This window comes from Panthera leo, chromosome A3 (genome assembly GCF_018350215.1).
Source record: "Panthera leo isolate Ple1 chromosome A3, P.leo_Ple1_pat1.1, whole genome shotgun sequence".
In the NCBI taxonomy this organism is placed as follows: domain Eukaryota; kingdom Metazoa; phylum Chordata; class Mammalia; order Carnivora; family Felidae; genus Panthera; species Panthera leo.
This window is the reverse complement of record NC_056681.1, coordinates 11,299,927-11,318,686: the sequence shown is the minus strand read 5'-3', so window position 1 is coordinate 11,318,686 and position 18,760 is coordinate 11,299,927. Positions and strand designations below refer to the sequence as shown.

The 18,760-nt window shown below is 43.1% G+C and overlaps 1 protein-coding gene across 2 annotated transcripts in view; it reads left to right on the top strand.

The window, feature by feature from the left end:
• PTPN1 (protein tyrosine phosphatase non-receptor type 1) overlaps positions 1-18,760 on the top strand; it is a 68,887-nt gene that overhangs the window by 30,132 nt on the left and 19,995 nt on the right. For both annotated transcript variants that reach the window (XM_042930678.1, XM_042930679.1), the window contains exons 2-3: positions 14,305-14,395; positions 17,945-18,045. In XM_042930678.1, the coding sequence (XP_042786612.1) occupies positions 14,305-14,395; positions 17,945-18,045 (192 nt within the window). The remainder of the gene's footprint in view (positions 1-14,304; positions 14,396-17,944; positions 18,046-18,760) is intronic.

Sequence of the window (18,760 nt, the reverse complement as noted above, 5' to 3'; positions counted from 1 at the left end):
CAAGGTTTCCTGTCAAGCAACGTCGCTGGGACATACTGGGCAAAACAGCTTGGATATAACCGTCTGATTTATTTCCTCCAGTTGACGCCAGTCCAAGCCTGCAAGGAGAGGCGACTGGTCCGCAGAGCCAGGGCGAGCTCTTTCCTCTGCACCAGGTCTGGCCGCTCCGCCGTTAGCTACTCCTGAATTTACTGTTCCCATTTTTGCTAGCCAGCCTTGGTGTCTTTCCCCTTTTCCTTTGGAATAGATTTCCCGTCTGATCAGTACTTCCTGCAGTATTTGATTGTGACTACAGGTGCTCTAACCCCACTCAGTGGGAAATTCATTGAGGAAGGGACCGCGACCTAACCACCTGCCTCATCAACATTTGGCACAACTTGAAACGGAAGGGCAAAACTGGGCTTGCAAGTACAATGATATATTGTGGTCTTGATCCTGAAAGTCGTTGTCAAAACTTGACTTTGGTGTCTTGTGTAAGAGTTTGCTTTAAGGAGTAGATTTGTTTGGCAAAGCCAATTACCTTTAAAAGAACTTTACGGTTCTGTCCTTTTAGCTATCCTGCCATCTAGTGAATGTATCTTAGGAAAATTTTATACTGTTCACTCTGAGTAGTCTTGCCAAGATTGCTTTTCGGCACAGTAGGGAAACAAATGTTCTGCTAGTGATTGGCTTGAGTTTATATAGTGCTATTACATGAAAATGTCACTAGATTTAGTGTCTCTAAAGTTCTTTATTTGAAAAAAAATTGTTTTTAATGTTTGTTTATTTTTGAGAGAGAGAGAGAGAGAGAGAAAGAGAGGGAGACAGAGACAGAGCACGAGCAAGGGAGGGGCAGAGAGAGGAGAGAGAGAGGGAGACACAGATCCAAAGCAGGCTTTGAGCTGCCAGCACAGAGCCCGATGCGGGGCTCAAACCCATGAACCGTGAGATCATGACCTGACCCGAAGTCGGACGCTTAACCAACTGAGCCACCCAGGCACCCCTAAAGTTCTTTATTTATCCTGATTGTTTGATCCATTTGGTCCTTTGGATTTGTTTTCCTGCTAGTCATTTTGTGAGAAAGAATATCTAGCTAATTGTAATATCTTTAAAGGATATTACCTCTCCAGTAGCTTTCAGTTATATATGTAATCATAGTGACTCCAGTTTGTATCTAGCAATATGTGTATGGATTTTGGTTTCTGTATAGTTTTAGTTGTGGCATTAAGATATTGAGCAAACCCTCTTGAGGAATGGTTGGGCATCCATCAGCCTTCAAAAGCTTCTAAAAATTGATCATATGTTATTAGCAAAGGTTTACTGCCTCTTTCCATTGTGTAGAGAATGTACTTTTTATATATTCAGCTCTAAGAAGGGAGAACCCAAAAGCCCAAGGCTTTTGACTGGAGAGGAGGAAGGGATAGAACCTTTAAAAAAACAAACAAACAAACAAACAAACAAACACCTCATCTCACTAAATATGTTGAAAAGGTGGGAAGATGTACTAATTTAATTTGCTAAGATACTGCTACTTGGATATTATCTGAAAGTTGCTTTTTTAATGAAATACACTTAATAAAGTAAAATAAACTAAAATTTGCTTTGACCAGAGTTAGAAGTCAAGCAGCTGACATGATGAGCTATGTTTTGCCATTTTGTTTGTAATCGAACTGCTTATGAACATGGTGAATAGAAATAACTTTTTAAATTGTTATATTTGGTACAAGTTTATATGCGTGGTAATGCATACTAGGTAAATATGGGAGGGGGGGATTTTTGTATCAGAGCCGTCTTGCCCATTCTTTCCTTACGGAAGAAGAACGAAGTAACAGTATTCATTCTAACTACAGAACTACTATTGTAGGTTTTAAAAACTCCCTATTATTTTAATCTCTTATGTTCCTTTTGATTTTTAGTTTGCTAAATAGTTGCAAAAAATGAGTCTAGGCTGCATCACCATCTTTAAAGAACAACTCTACCTAATTGTCATGGTTCGTCTATCTCTGAAAAATAGTGATTTGTTCATTCTGAAGTCAGAATTACCAAATGCAGCTGTGTTTTGTTACTGTTTGAATTTAGGAAGAGGAAGGAGGAGCTTTCTGTAATATACAATTTGAGCTGCTGTAATACACAAGCACAGATTGCACTAAGTGCGGTGCAGCTGGTAAGCTGACTGAACCAGACTCAGTGTGAAGTTTAAGGGCTAATAATGGGTGTAGTTGATAATTGTAGCAGGAAAATAAACTTCAGATAGATTAAGATTAAATGTTTTTTTTGAAAAGTGACATTACCATATTGAGGAAGAAAGATTTTCTACTGCTACGAGCAGTAGAGGAAATTGCACAGGAAAAGGTCAATAGATTGGAATGCATACAAATGTAAAACTACTTTTAAACTTCTAATTGCACAGGCAATGCATATTCCCTGTAGGAAATACGGGAAAGCAATAGGAAAAAAAAAAAAAAATTCATCATCTTGCCAACTAGCAGTAGCTGCTGTATTGCTAATATATTGACAGTTTTCTGATCATCCTCCCACATTTAAATTTCATTTCCCATACATAAAGGGTTTTAAATGTACAAGTAAATTGGAAAAGTGGTTTCCAGCACTGACAGAATTGATGGCTTTAAAATATGTAAAGAGGTTGGGGCGCCTGGATGGCTCAGTGCGTCAAGTGTCCAACTCTTGATTTCAGCTCAGGTGGTGGGTGATCTCACGTGATCGAGTCTCACGTCGGGCTCTTTGCTGACAGCTCTGAGCCTGCTCGGGATTCTGTCTCCCTCTCTCTCTGCCTCTCCTCTGCTTATGTGCGTGTGTGCACGTACTCTCTCAAAATAAACAAACATTAAAAAAATGAAATATGCATCGAGGTTGTATGAATAAGAAAAATGCTAATATTCTCAAAGATTGGTAGGCAAAAGACAGAGATCACTGTGTGTACATCATCCAGCGGACACTTAGCACCTGCTGTGAGAGCTGTGCTTCCTGGGCACGCATACAGCTGCTGCAAGGGATAGACCTGTGACATTGTTGTCTGTGTGTTTTATGCCAACGTTCTGAGGCATAATCAAGATACAAATTAAAATGAGTGGACAACGTATTTCTTCTTCATTTGATTTTCAAAAACCAAGGTAGGTGAATGTATCTATGAGCTTGAGATGGGCAAATATTTCTTAAGACAGCCCAAAAAGCGAACCATAAAAAGGAAAAGATTGATAAATTGAACTTCAGTGACATTAAGAACTTCTGTGCATCCAAAGCGACCATGAGGTTGCAGAAGTAGCCCCAAATTCCTCCCACCCCTGTCTGCCTGCCCCTCCCAGTGTGATTCCCAAAAAGAGGCAGAGAACCACTTTCGAATTTGTGTTTGGCTGTGTGACTTGCTTTGGCCGATGGAATACTGGTGGTCACAACACAAGCAGAGGCCTGAAGAAGTACTTGAACATTGAGCCTTGCCCTCTCTTGCTGCTTTCGACAATTCTACAATCACTACTCTGTTAACAAGCTCAGGCTAGCCTGTTGGATGATGAAGGACATGTGGCTTACTTCTTGCTTATCACCCTTGTCAGCAGCTAGCCAAGCATCAGGTTTGTATGTGAGTGAGGCCATTGGGCCACCAGCTGACCACAAGTGCATATTTGAGTCCAGTCAGTAACACATGGAACAGAGACAAGCCAGCCCAGCTCAAATGGCTGACTTCTAGAATCATGAGCAAATAAGCAGTTGTTGTAAGCCCTGTGTTTTGGGGTAGTTTGATCCACAGCAAAAGCCAGATGATCCAGAGGAAGATACTTGTGACATTATATGACCACCAAGGGACTTGTGCCCAGAGTCCATCAGGAACACTGCATATTGTTAAGAAACAGACAGCCTAATAAAGCGAGGTGGACAAAGGCTACACAGGATGTCACTCCAACTATATGACATTTCTGCAGTAGGCAAAACTACGGGACGGTAACAAGATCAGTGGTTACCGGGGGTTTGTGGGGAGAGAGGGCCAGCTGACTAGGTAGAGCATGGGGATTTTAGGGCAGTGAAAATACTCTGTTTGATATCGTAATGGTGGGTGCATGCCATCATACATTTGTCAAAACTCCTAGAATTGACAAAGCAAAGAGTGCGCCTTTCTCCAAAAACGCTTCAAGGGCTCCTCTGGCCTATAGCAATGTGCCAGTGCTGCTCCTCGTCCAGATGTGTTGGGAGTAGGTGCGTGTGACATGTGCCACTAGTTAACGACTTTTCAGTGCTGATGTAATGAATAAGGGACTTTAAAATAACTGCGTTAAAGTGGCTGTAAAGTCATTCCCATGGTGTTACTTGCTTTCTTGGGTAGTGATTTCAAGTAACTCTGCGTGTTGCATGACTTCATGGTACAAAAACAAAACTGCGGGCTGTGGGCTCACATGGGTTTTTGTCTCTTGGAACCCCATATTAAGACTAGCTTGTCTTGATATGGTAAATAGTAAACAGACGCCAAACCGATGACTTCAGTTTTTGTCAGCGGGTCCTCTCTCAACAAATTGGCCTGAGGAGATTTTCTCCTAAAGCCCTGAAGTTTTGGGGACCTTTGCTGTTTGTGTAGCAACATCCTTAAATTAGCTTTATGTCTGTGGGGTTGCATCTCACTTATGAATTAAGGTCTAAAGAAAAAAGATGAGAAATCTGTGCTTAGATCAGGTTATCTTTAAATTGCCCATAATGTCTGATGCATGTGATTTTTTACCTGTAGTGTGGTACTGTTGCTCTCAGGCACATTTCAGTGCTGGAACCCTAAACTTAATCCACAGGAAGAAGCAAAAAAGACAGATGCAGGTGCCCGTAGAGGCAGGGGCTTTTGAGCCAGTCATTCCGCCTTCCCAAGAGTGTTCAGACCCTGACGGTGGGGAGGGGGGAGTAGGTGGAATAACGTCCAATTGCTTGGGGGCTTTAATCTGCCTGTGTTCTTGTTAATCCTGTATACCCCTGATGAGTCGTCCCAGATGTGTTTGTGAGAGGTCCACATGACAGCACCTAGCTCAAATCGAGCATCTGTTTATCTGGCAGTCTTCCCTAGGGGAATGCAAGGTCCGTGATGGCAGGACTTTGCCTCTCTTGTTCTTCTTTGTATCCTTAGTACATCCTTATATGTACTGCCACATAATCAGTACTCAGTAGATACTTAGATGAGTTGAAGGGACTCATAGTGAATCTAAGCCTTGCTTCCTTAATCCTTACACAGAGTTCTTTGGAAAGCCATATGGGAGAGCGTGGTTACCTGCTTCCTCTCTTCCCCAAATTCTCACTTTATTTTTATGGCCTCACTGAAGAACTAATCACTTCATAGTGCTTTTAGGCATTGGTAATACCTTCCTTCTTCATCCTGATCCTCATAATGGTGTCTGGAAAAGCATATTACATCTAGAAAGTATTTAGAAAATTTACTTGTTTGGCGATGATAATGCAGAAGCCTTGGTTCAGGCAACAGAAACTTGGAATATTAAAGAAATTCTTAACCAGCGCTGTTCTCATTTTGATGTTGTGTTTGCCTCCTGTTCACACTCCTCAATTATCCACGGGAGTATCCTAGCAATTTTATAAGCGTTGTTCTCCGTCGTTTCAGAGTGGGAATATTGTTTGGGTTCCTAAGGTCCCTCCCTGTGACCCCTGAGCTTAGGGAAATTAACCAGGGAGGAGGAAGCTGGTGGTTGGCAGTCTGGTTCCCTGTAAAGGAAGGTGTGAGCCTTCCGCTTTCATGTGTCTGCCAGGACTTGTGTCCTTACTCAACTGTAGCCCTGTCCGCCAGCAGAGTGCCAGAACCCCAGGGCCTGAGTGAAGTACTTAAACTGTCCTTATGGAAAGCAGAAGGTAAACAAAACAGAAGCGAAAGTAGGTTCCGTTTTTGAGACTGTTCTCTTACAGGAATGGCTTTGTGGTTCTCAGCATTTAAAAAGGTACTGGTTCCAGTGTGTTTTATTGACATCAATTACTGTAAGTCTGATTCATTTTCTGCCTATTGATTTCTGCCCAAGGTGAAAGTCATGACATTTAACAGAAAACGTAAGTGATTTAAAAAAAAAAGTATTCTTAGGACTGTGAAAATGAAGTTTAGAGTCCGTGACACTTAAAAAAGCAGTTTTTATACCTCTTTGTTAATGATTCTATTTCATGTACAAATAACGTAAAGGTCGCAGTAGCTTCCTATAGTGAACTCAGTGTTGTTTCGGAATTAATTTTATCTGCGTCAAAAGTTTTCAGTAGTAGAAGACCATGTCAATATGCTCTCACTAATCACAAGGTTTTCTCAAAGGTAAGATCCTTCATTTCTAAATGAGTCCTATGACTGCAGCTGGAAAATAATTTTCAGTTCTGAAACTGCATAAGACCTTACAGAATCAAAAATAGCTATGAACCACAAATACATAAAGTGACTTTGTTCTTTTGTAAATGCCCGAGGGTCATCATCAGTGACAGGGGTCCCTTTCTATGTTTTTAAGATCTCTTACTTTAAATGGCTATGTAACCATGGAGTTGTTAAAAATGGAGTGATAATGTTAAAGCTCTGTTAAGCTCCCAAAAGATACTCTAATTTAAAGATTCTTTATCCTTAATAGTTTGCAGCTTAACCCCGACCCTGCCGCGTCTGGGTACTGACTTACTGTTCAGGTTGCCCTGTGGCCGTCCTCCTCTGTCTAAACTGCTCCTTCACGTGTCCTATTTCTCATACTCTGTTCCTCCCTCCTGGCTTTCAATTTACTCCTCCTTTGACCGTGTGCAATATAGCGTTTATTAACTGTCCGTTGAGGTTTTGTGTTTTGTTTCTGTTTTTAAATTTCGTTTCTAAGATTTCTCATTTGTTCTTTCCTATCTACTTCTTCTGGTTTCATTTCTCCCTCTTTTTACTCATGACATCTTTTTAAAAAATGATTCCTTCATTTATCCCCGGTCTCAAATACGTTTATCTATGAAGTGCCTGACAGGGTGTATAATAAATTTCACGGGGGATGGACTTATTTTCTAGCCGATTTGTTGGTTTATCTTTTTCAGAACCAGTACTATTCTGTGTTTTTGGTATTGTGGCACAGGCCATTTTGAGTGGGAGGGCTTTTGTTTCCTTTGCATTCATTCTTGTTCTGTGTTTGAGCCGAGCTCTGCCTTTGTGTTTTTCTCTGTATGTAATTGACCATTTTTTGTATTCAGAGCAGAGGGTGTACATCAACACGTGGAATCTGTTCCACCTTCTCCACCAGATTGTTCCCCTAGCCAACTTGATGAAGGGTATTCCATACCCCCCATCCCTTATCCCCTTGCTGGGGGGGCGGGGGGGGGCTGGTGGTGGTTTGTAAAGCAGTTTGATTCTGCTTTTTTCCATGTCGTTTCCCAGATGGACATAATTGTTCTGTTAGTGATTTGTAGCTCCATTATTTTAACCTTGCCCCAGACCAGCGACCCAACACGGCCTCAGATGCTGGCAGGGATGATTTTTGTATATCTTGCTGCCTTTTACGTGCTGACCAGTTTTCCCTCCTTTCTCTGGCTCTCTTTCAGGCACCGCTGAAGATTCGGAGGTGCTGGGTTTACTTTTCAGCATCTTTCTTTATCTAATACATAGTCATTTTAAAACCTAAACCAAAACAGCCTTGGTATTGGTTAGCTAAATTTTAAGCTCTTGCTTTGTTATCTAAATGTTGTAGTTTGTCCTTAAATTTAATGATACTGAGTATATGGTTTCTTGTATGTCAATTTTATAAAGGTAAATATAATAAAGACATTTTCCTAAGGTTTTTGTAGTAAATAATATCGTTCTAGTAACTTCCATATATAGAGAATACTGTATTGCTTTTAACTCGAAATACCTTAGCCTCTGACTTGGATGATTTTTATATTTCTTAGAGTTACACGGAAACGCTATACTTTGTCAGACAGAAATCTTATGTTCTCCTTAATAATGAGATTGATGATTAACAAGATTTGTCCCACATGTTCCTTTGAAGATTTGGTATTTAAAATTTTAGGCTGGCACCCCCTCCCCCTGCTTCTATATATATCTCCCTGTTCAGCTGGCAGCCGCAGCAAGTGTCCAGGAAACGTACACCCCTGTATGCTCACTTACTACATTTTAAATTCTTGCCTTTACTGCGCGTCAGCATTTCCCTTCAATCTAGCTTGCCTTGTCCATCTCTGAGAGCCAGGACCTCCATAAAGTACTAGGCAACAGCTCGAAAAATCAAATTAGGCCGCCGTTTGTATAGTGGGGGTAGGGGGGCATATAGATGTTGAAGGTGCTGAGGGACTTGGTAGTTCACCTCAGTCCTGGTGATGAGTGCACAGCACTCCTGGAGGTTTTTCTTCCTTTAGGCTTTTAAAACAGATCACTGTCAGAACCATTAAAAGCTAGCCCTTTCCGCTTTGAATCGATGTATTAGTAGCTATTCCAGTGCTATCTTATCGTAAGACTCTATGTCCCAATTGCAAAGCAAAATAATAATTATTATTACTCTAGTAACTTTCATTTTGTAACATGATTGAAAATAGGATTGGATCAGACATTTGCTAAACAGCCTCCCTTTCAAGTACATTTCTGTCCCACGATGAAATGAAGCATTTGGTGTAGAAGCAAGGACTCTGATTTTTGGGAGCCTTTGGGGCCATTCGTTAATTCAGTCCACAAAATCTAGTTGAGTCCTCTGGGCCTGGGCCTGGGCCTGGGCCTGGGCTTAGGAGGGGTGGAGAGGCAAGGACCCAGGCACTTCTGTCAGCCTCCCAGCTGCTGATGGATGCCATGCTGCCTACCTCGTCACATGTCAAATAGTTTAAAAGTGACTAATGCATTTTACCGTGGAGCCAGTAAGGGACACCCAGTTGTGGGACTGAAGACAAAAGGGTGTTAAAACCAAACCTGTACTTAACGCAATGATGTGCTTACTATAAACAGGAAACTATGTCTGCAAGGCTGGGCTGGCTTTTATGCCTGTGTGTTTTAAGATAAAAATTAGAAATCTCAAACAATGTCAGCTTTTCACCCAAGTTTTACTTCACCTAATTAGATTTGGGAGGTATTTGAATAATGGGTGGTGAGCTTTCATGAGTACATACAGAAATCAATTCACTCTGGGCCCTAATTCGTTCTGTTACTGGAGCTTTCTAAGTATATGAGTCCTTCGTATTCACTGGGAGGTTGTCGGTTACCTCGTTAAATGAGTGGGGCAGGATAGGAATCAAGAACTAGCCTTAGAAATTATTCAGGTAATGTTACTTTCTGTCCTGTTCCCTTCCTTGCCTCGTGTAGAATTTCTGGTTCAGCAGATGTTTTGTTTATCATTTATCAAGCATTTGTAGCACAACTTTCTAGCCCAGCTCAGTCATACTTTTGGAAGAATTTAATTTTTTCTCGTGAAAAATTTAATTTTCTTCATGAAAATAGTTCACTATGGAGATGATTCAGATCAGTTTGAGTGCCCAGTGCCTGTATAAAATGATAATGTAATTTCAGTCATTTACCTGTAAGCTTTGACCAAACTTGAGCCTGCTTCAGTAACCCATTATCGCATTATCTCTAGGAGAGCATGAACCTTGGACATCTATTACACATGCTGTTGTCTTCTGTCACATTTCTGAAATCTACACTAAGAATATGAAGTAGGCTCTTGAAAAGCCAGTAAAGAACTGGCTAAGAGAGGGTGAGGGTAGGTAAAGAATCTATTTGTTCTGCGTTGGTATATTTCATGAAATGAGATCCTGTCTCATTTAAAATGCTGAGGTACACTTTGATTTGGAAATGTTGGCATTTCTCTTTAAGGGATGCTTCTGGAAACCTGTTTAATGGCAAGTTTTTTATTTCCCTCTTGGCTCCCACATTTCCCCTGGCATTCAGCTTCTCATCATCCACTTTAAGGGTTTTATTTTATTTTATTTTATTTTATTTTATTTTCTCTGTGGAAATTTTACACACTTGTTAAGATTACTTAATCTCGGTCAGCATAGTAAATGATGTAAGGATATTTTATGCTAGCGATGGAAGTCTCCTTAAACTTGTTCATTAGTCAGTGTTCTGCTCTTTCTACAGCTGTTGGAAAGTTAGCTTACCTTCACTACGGTTTTACATTACAGAGATCTTATTTTGCTTTAATTCTGTGAAGGTTTTTGGTACAGTCCATTTTACTTCCAAACTGCTGTTATTAGTTGCCTTTAACTTTAAAGGTACTTTATCACTCCTCAAGTTTAAGACTGTAATCCCGGCGTTTTATTTTACTAAATGAAACGTAAATGGCTTGTATTCAGAACATGCATGTATTTCTCATATGATAGATACTGTAATGTAGGGAAACACTTAAATGGGTATATTTTCTTATTTGTAGGTTAAAGTTGGTTAGAAAAACTTTACTGCACTTAAGATCTGTGCGTTTCACTCTTATGAGTTTACCTTCATTTTAAAATCAATTTTGAAAAAAGTATTGTATGAATACCTCTTATTTTCTCAACATCTTGACCAAATGACCACTCCAAATTCTACTTCCTCTTCCTCAGGCAACAAAACAGTATATATTAATATAATCCTTTGGCTGAATAAAATCAGTTGCCCACAGTTACTCATATCTTGGCCCTTATTTCCTCAGAGTGAATATTTGCTGGTTCAGTGGTGTAACTGGATCAGTTATTTCTTCGGTCTTTATTCAGTCGCACCAGCTGGATTGACCAAGTTTTTTCACACACACACCCCCCCACCCCCAAGGCCGAATTTGTATCTGCTGCTACGTGCTTCCAGTTAAAGAGAACAACAAATGTGAGACTTAGATTTTTACTCCTTTGAGTTATTTGTCTGTGTTGTATAGCATTTCCCTGCAAGCTTAATTTCATCCACAAATGATGTGATGAGTGTGTTCTGCTGGGTTATTTTGCTTAATCTCAGATAGGTTTATAATCCGTAAACATGCTTTTTCAAATTATTAGTTCATTTGTAGTGTGAGTCAAAAACACCCCCCGCCATTTTGCAGTTCTTTAAATAAGTAGAATAGCAGAATGGGGGATTTTTTTTTTAATCCAAGTTGATCTACACGTGATCTGAGAAGCGAAAGAGGACCATAATAGGTCTGTGATAAAAGCCGTTGCTCTCTTGCCCACACCTCAGCCCATTACCGCAGTCTCTTTGCTCGAAACCATTTTCAACTCTGCTGAGTCTCATTTGTCTATGTCTCCCTATTTCCAAGGAAAATGTTTATTTTCTGATTCATTCATTTAGACCTTTACACAGGCAGAGAGGATTTCATTTTCTTGAACAGCCATCCTTTCTGTTTTTTCCTCCCCTTTGCTTCCCCTTCCCCATTTTCCCAGTATCTTACACCTTTTGGTTAAAACGATATTCATTTCCATTATTTGCCTACACACATAGTCACAGGTAGCATTGTCCTGTAGTTTCCTCTTTAAAGTTTTCCCGTAGTTAATAATTGCCGTATGTACTTTGATTCGCGAGGCGTTCTTTCTGCCTGTTGATTCTTCCCGTGCCTCTTGTAGCCTCTTGGACGGTTTTCCACCAGGTCAGTCAGCACTGACCAGTAGGAATGCACCCCACATGTATAATTTCACCCTTTCTAGTGGCAAAAAGGTAAAAAGAAGCTGAGATTAATAGTAGTTCGTTTAGCCCAGGATGTCCAAAATGTTACTTTAACGAACACCACTGAAAATACTTACGATACTTCAGTTTCCTTTTTGAATACTGTCATCAAAATCTGATGTGCATGCACTTCAGACTGCTACTATTTACATGCTCTCAGGAGCCACATGCAGGAAGTGGCTGCTGTAGTGGACAGAGCAATTTCAGCTGATTTCTTGGTTTTAGTTTTTGTCTTAGAGGCTTTTGTACTGGACAGACACCTCCATTCTCTTGGATTGTTTGGTCTCTGGGCCTGACACACACAGCTGTCATCTTAGGAACTCCTTCTGCTTTTCTTGATTGGATTCCCTATTTCCTGGATTTCAGGTCTTCTCCTTACTTTTCTCTGGTGGTTTCATTCAGTCATGGTGGGTACAGTGGACAAAGGCATGTCATTGACCCATTCAGTCTCTCGAGTCACACTGCTCCAGTCTGGCCCCCTTGCTCCGAGGTCTGGTATATACTCATCATCCTGCGAACACCTCCCTCCACAGTTTCTTTGGAAATTGCCTTTGCCTTTGCTCTTGTGTCAGGTTTTTGGTTGTTTTTTGTTTTTTCTTTACTACATCTTCTATTTTTCTCTTTCTGGGCTTATTTCTTCCCTCACTTGGAAGACCTGATGCTCAGTGGATTGCTGAGGACCAGAAGCATGGGTGGTAAGGTGTTTGACATCTGCCTCTGTGCAATGTTTTTATTACACCTTCTCACTTGATGACAGTTGGGCTGGATATAGAATTCTAGGTTGGAGATCATTTTGCTTCAGATTCTAAAGGCATTGCTCCATTGCTGTCTTGCTTTCAGTGTTCTGGCAAAGTCTGAAGTCATTCTGATGACCTTATCCTTTGAAAGTGCATTATTTTTTCTTTTCAGGGACTTATAGGACATTTTCTTTGAGAGATTCTGGAATCACGTATTAATGTGCCTTAGTATAGATCTGTTCTTACTATGATGAACACTTGATAGGTCTGAAGATTTCCTTGAACTATTCGTTTTTTTGTTTTTTTTTTTTTTTTTCTTTGTATTTTGTTTTGCCTAGTTTTCTATCGGGGGTTTTTGGGGGATAGGTGGTGCTTTCCTTTCTGGGAGGATTTTCTTCTACCTTTACCTAACATCTTGTTCTTAATTCATGGATACAGTATCTTTTCTTATCTTACTGAATATATTCATCTCTTTTTTAAAGTTTGTTTTCTCTGCAGTTTATTTCTTCCAAGGGGCTTTTTTCCCTGTCATTTTTCTTGTAAATCTATTTGATATTAGAGGCTTTCCTCTTAAATCTTAGAATCAGTGGTTGTCTGTGCGTGATGAAGAGTCGGGGCTCACAGGGCAGATTCAGAGCTCTGACAGGTGGAAGGGGCTCATCATCCCTGACCCAGGCGCGAGCCCTCTAGCGGGGCTGTTGATTGGTTGTTGGTTATGTGCCCTGGTGATAGTATCTTCCGGTCCTTCCTCTTGTCTGCTCACATCACCTAGAAAGCACTCTGCCTCCTGATTTACGTCCTCCAAGAAATGATTCTCCAGAGTTCTGTGGTGCGTGGTGGCAGTCACCCAGCAGCGCGGAAGGGGTACGGCGGGGTTGGTGGAGATCCCTTTCTTCCCAGACAGCCCCAGCCCTGAGCCCTGTGGCGAATCCCATCCTTCCATCCAGAGGCGGCACTTCTGAGCCTCTGCAGGAGTCTGTGCTGGAAATCAGGGTGGTTCGCTGCTTTTCCCCATTGCTGGCTTGTAATCGAGCTTTCTCAGACCTGCCAGCTACTAATAAGATTCCCAGCTTCCAAAATTCTGTTGTTGCTGTCTTCTCTTGTTCTCCCTTGTGAGTTTGTCTTTTTTTTTTTTTTTTTAAATTGTAGTGAAATATACTAACAAAATTTACCACTGTAACCATTCTTAGGTGTACGGTTTAGTGGCAGTAAGTACATGTACATTGTTGTACGAGCTTATCTTTTAATAATAATAAAATACAAGTTAAGAAGAAAAGATTTCTAAATGGGAGTATAGTGGTGTTTTAGGAAAGCAAAGTTAGATGTGTGTGATCAGCAGGAGGCATACTTTGGGTCTTCTGTTACTCCAGACGCTTGCTGTTAATCAAGGCACTTTCTCTTTCCGACCCGTTTGGTATAGTGGCATTTGTCCGTCTCCTGGGAAAGCAGTCGAATAGTTGTTGGCATAAAGGTGCATTTTATCTGCCCTCAACAATTGTAGCTTTACACAAGGTTACAGATGGAACTCCCAGGCATGACGTTCAAGGCTCTCCGCGATCTGGCCTACCCACCCACGTGCTCCAGCCGTCTGTCGTTGCTCCCGCCAGCCCCTCACTGCTCCTTGCAGAAGATGTGCACTCCAGCCTTCGCTGGGCCGGATGTTCCCGAACGAAATGCGCCCCCTCCCCTCCCCGCCCCGCTCCTTTGCATCTCCCTGCTGTCTTCCGCGTCTTTCCAGCTCCCAGCCCCACGCCTTCCTCCCACTGTGGCCATGTGGTTGTTCCTCTTCTGTTTTCCTCTCATGACCTTGTACGTGCCTCTGAATTATCACCTTGCATTTCCCACACTGCCCAGCTCTCTTTGATGTGTGTTTCTCTACTGGGTCTTCTCAGTGCCTGGCACATAGCCCGTGCTCGGTCAAACGTCTGGATGGATTCCTGGTGCGAGAGAGTTCAGAAGAGAACTCTTTATCTTTTTCTTTAACTTTTTTTTTCTTTGCAGGATATCCGACACGAAGCCAGTGATTTCCCATGTAGAGTGGCCAAGCTTCCTAAGAACAAAAACCGAAACAGGTACAGAGATGTCAGTCCCTGTAAGTATTCACATCGCCATTACCAGTCTCACTGCTTCCACTGCGTCGGCTTCTCAGTCAGGACCCCTTGAGCCCCAGGGTTTGGCAACAGATTGATAGCAGTAGAGGTTTATGACTTGATTGTTTCCTATTATAAAGGCATTAGAGACTTACAGTGATGGTTCATTTTTTCCACGATTGTAGAAGGAGTAAGATTTCAGTTTCTGGAAAATGCAGCTGAGTTCAAAGCACCGTTTTTAGCTTTGACTATTTTTATGATGAATCCTTTTCCTACCAGCTGAAGCAGAGTAGAGTGGGCACAATATAACCTTTTCTGGATGACTCAGCAACAGCGTTATTAGACCCCGAGTGAGCGTCATACTGAACTGTGACGGTGCCCCGCCCGGGCATTAAGGAGCCGGAGCCGGTCCCCCTCCACTGAAGACAGCTCTGCTCCTCACGTCCCACCCCTACCGCCAGCACCGGTCTTCTAGCCCTTTCTTGCCATTAGCTCTCATTGTGCCTGCCTCTGACAACCTCCGCCTTCGGAGTGACCGGCTCTGAATCTGCTGCTCTCTCAAAAGGAAAGAACTAACCATGTTAGAATTTGGGTAAAGCGAGAAAAACTGGAGCTGAGTGAAGAGCACGACCTTTGCCGTTTCCTCTAGGCCCCACAGAACCTTTTGCCTCCCCTCCCGGGTTTCTAGACCCTGTCCGTCAGGGAGGGTTGTGGCTGCCACCGTCCCCCGTGGCGGTCCCTTCCATCTGCCAGGGACACGGACGACTCCGGCCGTCATCGCTCACGCTGGCACTTCCCGCATGCCTGCGAAGTCACGCCTGCCCCGCGGCAGTGGGTGCCGCTGCTCAGTGCTTTCCAGGGGAGTTGGCAGCGCTCCCCCCCCCCCCGCCCCCCCCGCCCCCCAGTTGTACAGCAGCAGGTTCCGGGGAGGGGAGCGGAGGTGCGCCTAGGCTGGCACCACGCGGTCCGCCCGTGAGCGCTGCCCCGGTTCCCTGCCCGGGGGTGCGTCTCAGCCTGCCGCCTGCAAGCCGTGCGGCTTCGGGCGAACGGTTCCCTTCTCCGGTCTTCAGTAAAGCGGGAGCCGCGCGGGTCTCAGGACTCCGTGAAGGTGAACTAGAATAGCACGAGCCGCTTGGTTCCGTGTCTCGCTCATAAAGGCTGGCTGCGCTCGAGGCGGTTGCTGACGGGCGAGCGGAAGGCGCACGCCAGGGGCGGCCGCGGTGGAGGGCGTCAGGTGGCACGTGATTGCGCTCCAGCCCCCGACGCCCTTGGCTAAGCGTGTCGCGGCCGTGGCACCTAGTGGGCTTTAGCAAAGAAACAGCGCTCTCCTCCGGTGACGGTGCTGTGAGGTCCCGGCCAGCTGCGCCGTGTGTCACAGAGCAGTCCTGTCGGCGTCCTTCACGCGGAGCGAGGACACCTCCCCCCCCCCCCCCCCCCCCCCCCCCCAGCTTTGCTCTGCAGTACGACGGAGTAATGTCGTCTTAATACTCCTCTTCTGCTTTCTCCTCAGGACTCCTCTAAATGGATTCCTGAGCCAGTTTTCCACAGAGAAAACACAGCATTTGAAATATTCTTCCCGGGAAACAACTCGCAGCTTTTTCACCCCGGTGTCCCTCCCAGTTTTTCTTTTTTTCCCCCACCTCCACTATCCAGCAGGACAGATAATTGGCTTTTTAGGGCCATGGGGGATCGGGGGAGAATGAGTCAAGGTAGAAAGTGAGCTTGTCGTCTGTCTTCCGTTTGGCAACTTTGAAAAAGCCCCAGCAGCTCTCAGAGGAGTTGTTTTTCCAGGGTCACCCGGTGCTGTGGGAGCCCAGTCTTCTAACCCACCAAGGAGTTGTATGGTCTCATAGCCTTTTGGGGGATCTTTTGTCTCCATGACTTAAATGCTACCGAACTATCCCAAGTTGTATTACTCCTCTCTGATGAGAAACATTCTTCCAAATGGTGGCTAATTTTTCAAAACATTTCTTAGAAATCTTTTAAAAAAATGTTTAATGTTTATTTAATCTTGAGAGAGAGAGAGAGAGAGTGCATGAGCAAGGGAGGGGCAGAGAGAGAGGGAGACAGAGGATCTGTGCTGACAGCAGAAATCCTGATGCGGGACTCAAACTCCCAAACCGTGAGGTCACGACCTGAGCCGAAGTTGAACCCTTAACCAACTGCCCCCCTCCCCCCCGCCGCCAGGCACCCCTTCTTAGAAATCTTTTACAACAAAAAGCCCCAAACCATGTGTCCCCGTTAACTTGTCCTTTCCCGTTGGGCTAGGGAAGAAAAGATACTATTCATGAGCGGTCACCCGAGTTCATCATCCCTCGTGTCAAACCAGAAATAAAAATGCCCACCTGCTCTTGTTAGTTGCACTGGCAGGATAAGGAAAGTGGCCTCAGGGAAGCACTGCTTTTGGGACAAAGTCATGGTAAAAGGGGGAAAAAAGTGGCCATGTGTTTTCAGTAACCTGGGACAGAACTTCCAAGTGAGAATTTCTTTTTAAAAACCATTCTGGGGGGCGCCTGGGGGGCTCAGTCAGTTGCGCATTGGACTCTTGGTTTTGGCTCGGTCGTGATCCTGGGGTTGTAGGATCAGGCCCTGTGTCAGGCTCCATGCTGCGCATGGAGCCTGCTTGGGATTCAATCTCTCTCTCTCTCTCTCTCTCTCTCTCTCTCTCTCTCTCTCTCTCTCCCTCTCTCTCTCCCCCTCCCTCCCTCCCTCCCCCTCTCTCTCCCGCTCTCCCTCTCTTTGCCTTCTATCCCCCCCCCGCAGAAAAAAAAATTAAATGAGAAAAAAACCTATTCTGACAATTACATTTAATGTACCTTCAGAGTTTTGGATTCAGGGTTTAGTTTTTCCAGTGAAAAACTCTCTTTTAAATGTCTTTGGTCATGACGGTTTCTGAATTTGAAATATTTAGAATCACTTAAGTATATGTTACACTTGAAACTTAAAAGAAACAAAAACAAAAAACCTTATATGAAGGAATTAAAGATATCACTTCTCACACCACTCTATATTTAGGTCATTTTCATCTTCAATCCATTAGACACAGGGTAGGTGGAGATAATGATCATAAATCCTACCAACTGCAGCTCATTGTACCAACTAGAGCTGTAGGGGCTAGGTGAAATTTTTGGTGGATTTTTTTCTCTTAAAGATTGAAGCCACTATATTTGATTACCTAGTAAAAATATATATTAGGCATCTGAGAACAGATCCCTTGACACCCTCTCCCCATAATCTCCTGATTTGTGGCGCAGTGATAAGGAAGATCTGACCTAAGAACAGGTTGCCCAGTTAGGACATAACCCATGTTTTAATGTAGTTTGTCTGTTACTATTTAGCATTAGCTTTGAAACACTTCCAGAAACCTTTCTCAAAATACTAAGTTGTCCCCGTAGTGATGACTAATCTCAATTAAAACACCATGGCCTCAGCCAGTGTGAACGCCCTTAATGCCACCAACTCACCTTTTTCACTTTCCCCATGGAGTGCGCTGCCTGTGTAGACACTTTGGTCCTCCAGGACTAACCTTTGAGTTCTGGTTTGCCTTTCAGTTGACCACAGTCGGATTAAACTACATCAAGAAGATAATGACTACATCAATGCCAGTTTGATAAAGATGGACGAAGCCCAAAGGAGTTACATTCTTACGCAGGTGAATGGATTGTCCACATTTTTTTAATGGCTCTTGGCCTTACTTGATATCAGCCTAAGAACTTTAGAGTACTGTCATTTATACCTCAAATAAGATCCACCGCATCCTTTCAAAGGTCAGGTTTTACGCAATCCAAAACAGCAACGAGGAAGGAAAAGAATCTTCCTTCAGAGATTCAGGTTGGTTGTCACCCGCGTCTTTTCTGGGAAGTATGCCACTTGCTGGGCTTCTGGAAAACAGCACGAAATGCCACAACTGCCTGTGGTCTGTTGATAGAGGCAGCAGAGCCGTGGCAAGAGAAGCGCCCGTACCTGTGTTGATTCCATAATTGAAGAGGGTTAGCAGTAGACCAGTAATCTCTGCCCAGGTAGCTACTCAGAATTTCTCAGCATGGTCCTCATTCTTTGGCCCAGAAAAAAAAGCATCCTTAGATTATGTGGACAAGCATGCAAAACCGTTCAAAATTCCCATTGGCTTTTGACATTTTTATGGGAACAAATCATAAAAATGATCTAACACTTGATCTTCTTGTGAAACACTTACTGGCATATGACCCCAAGACCACGGGTATCTAGGAAAGACGATAAAGAAATTTCTTTTTACTTAATTTTCTCAAGTCTTAGTCTGTTACCTGTAAGTTGCTCTAAACACTCTGTGTTTCTCTTTTTTTTTTTAATTTTTTTTTTTAATGTTTATCATTTTTTTTTTTTTAGAG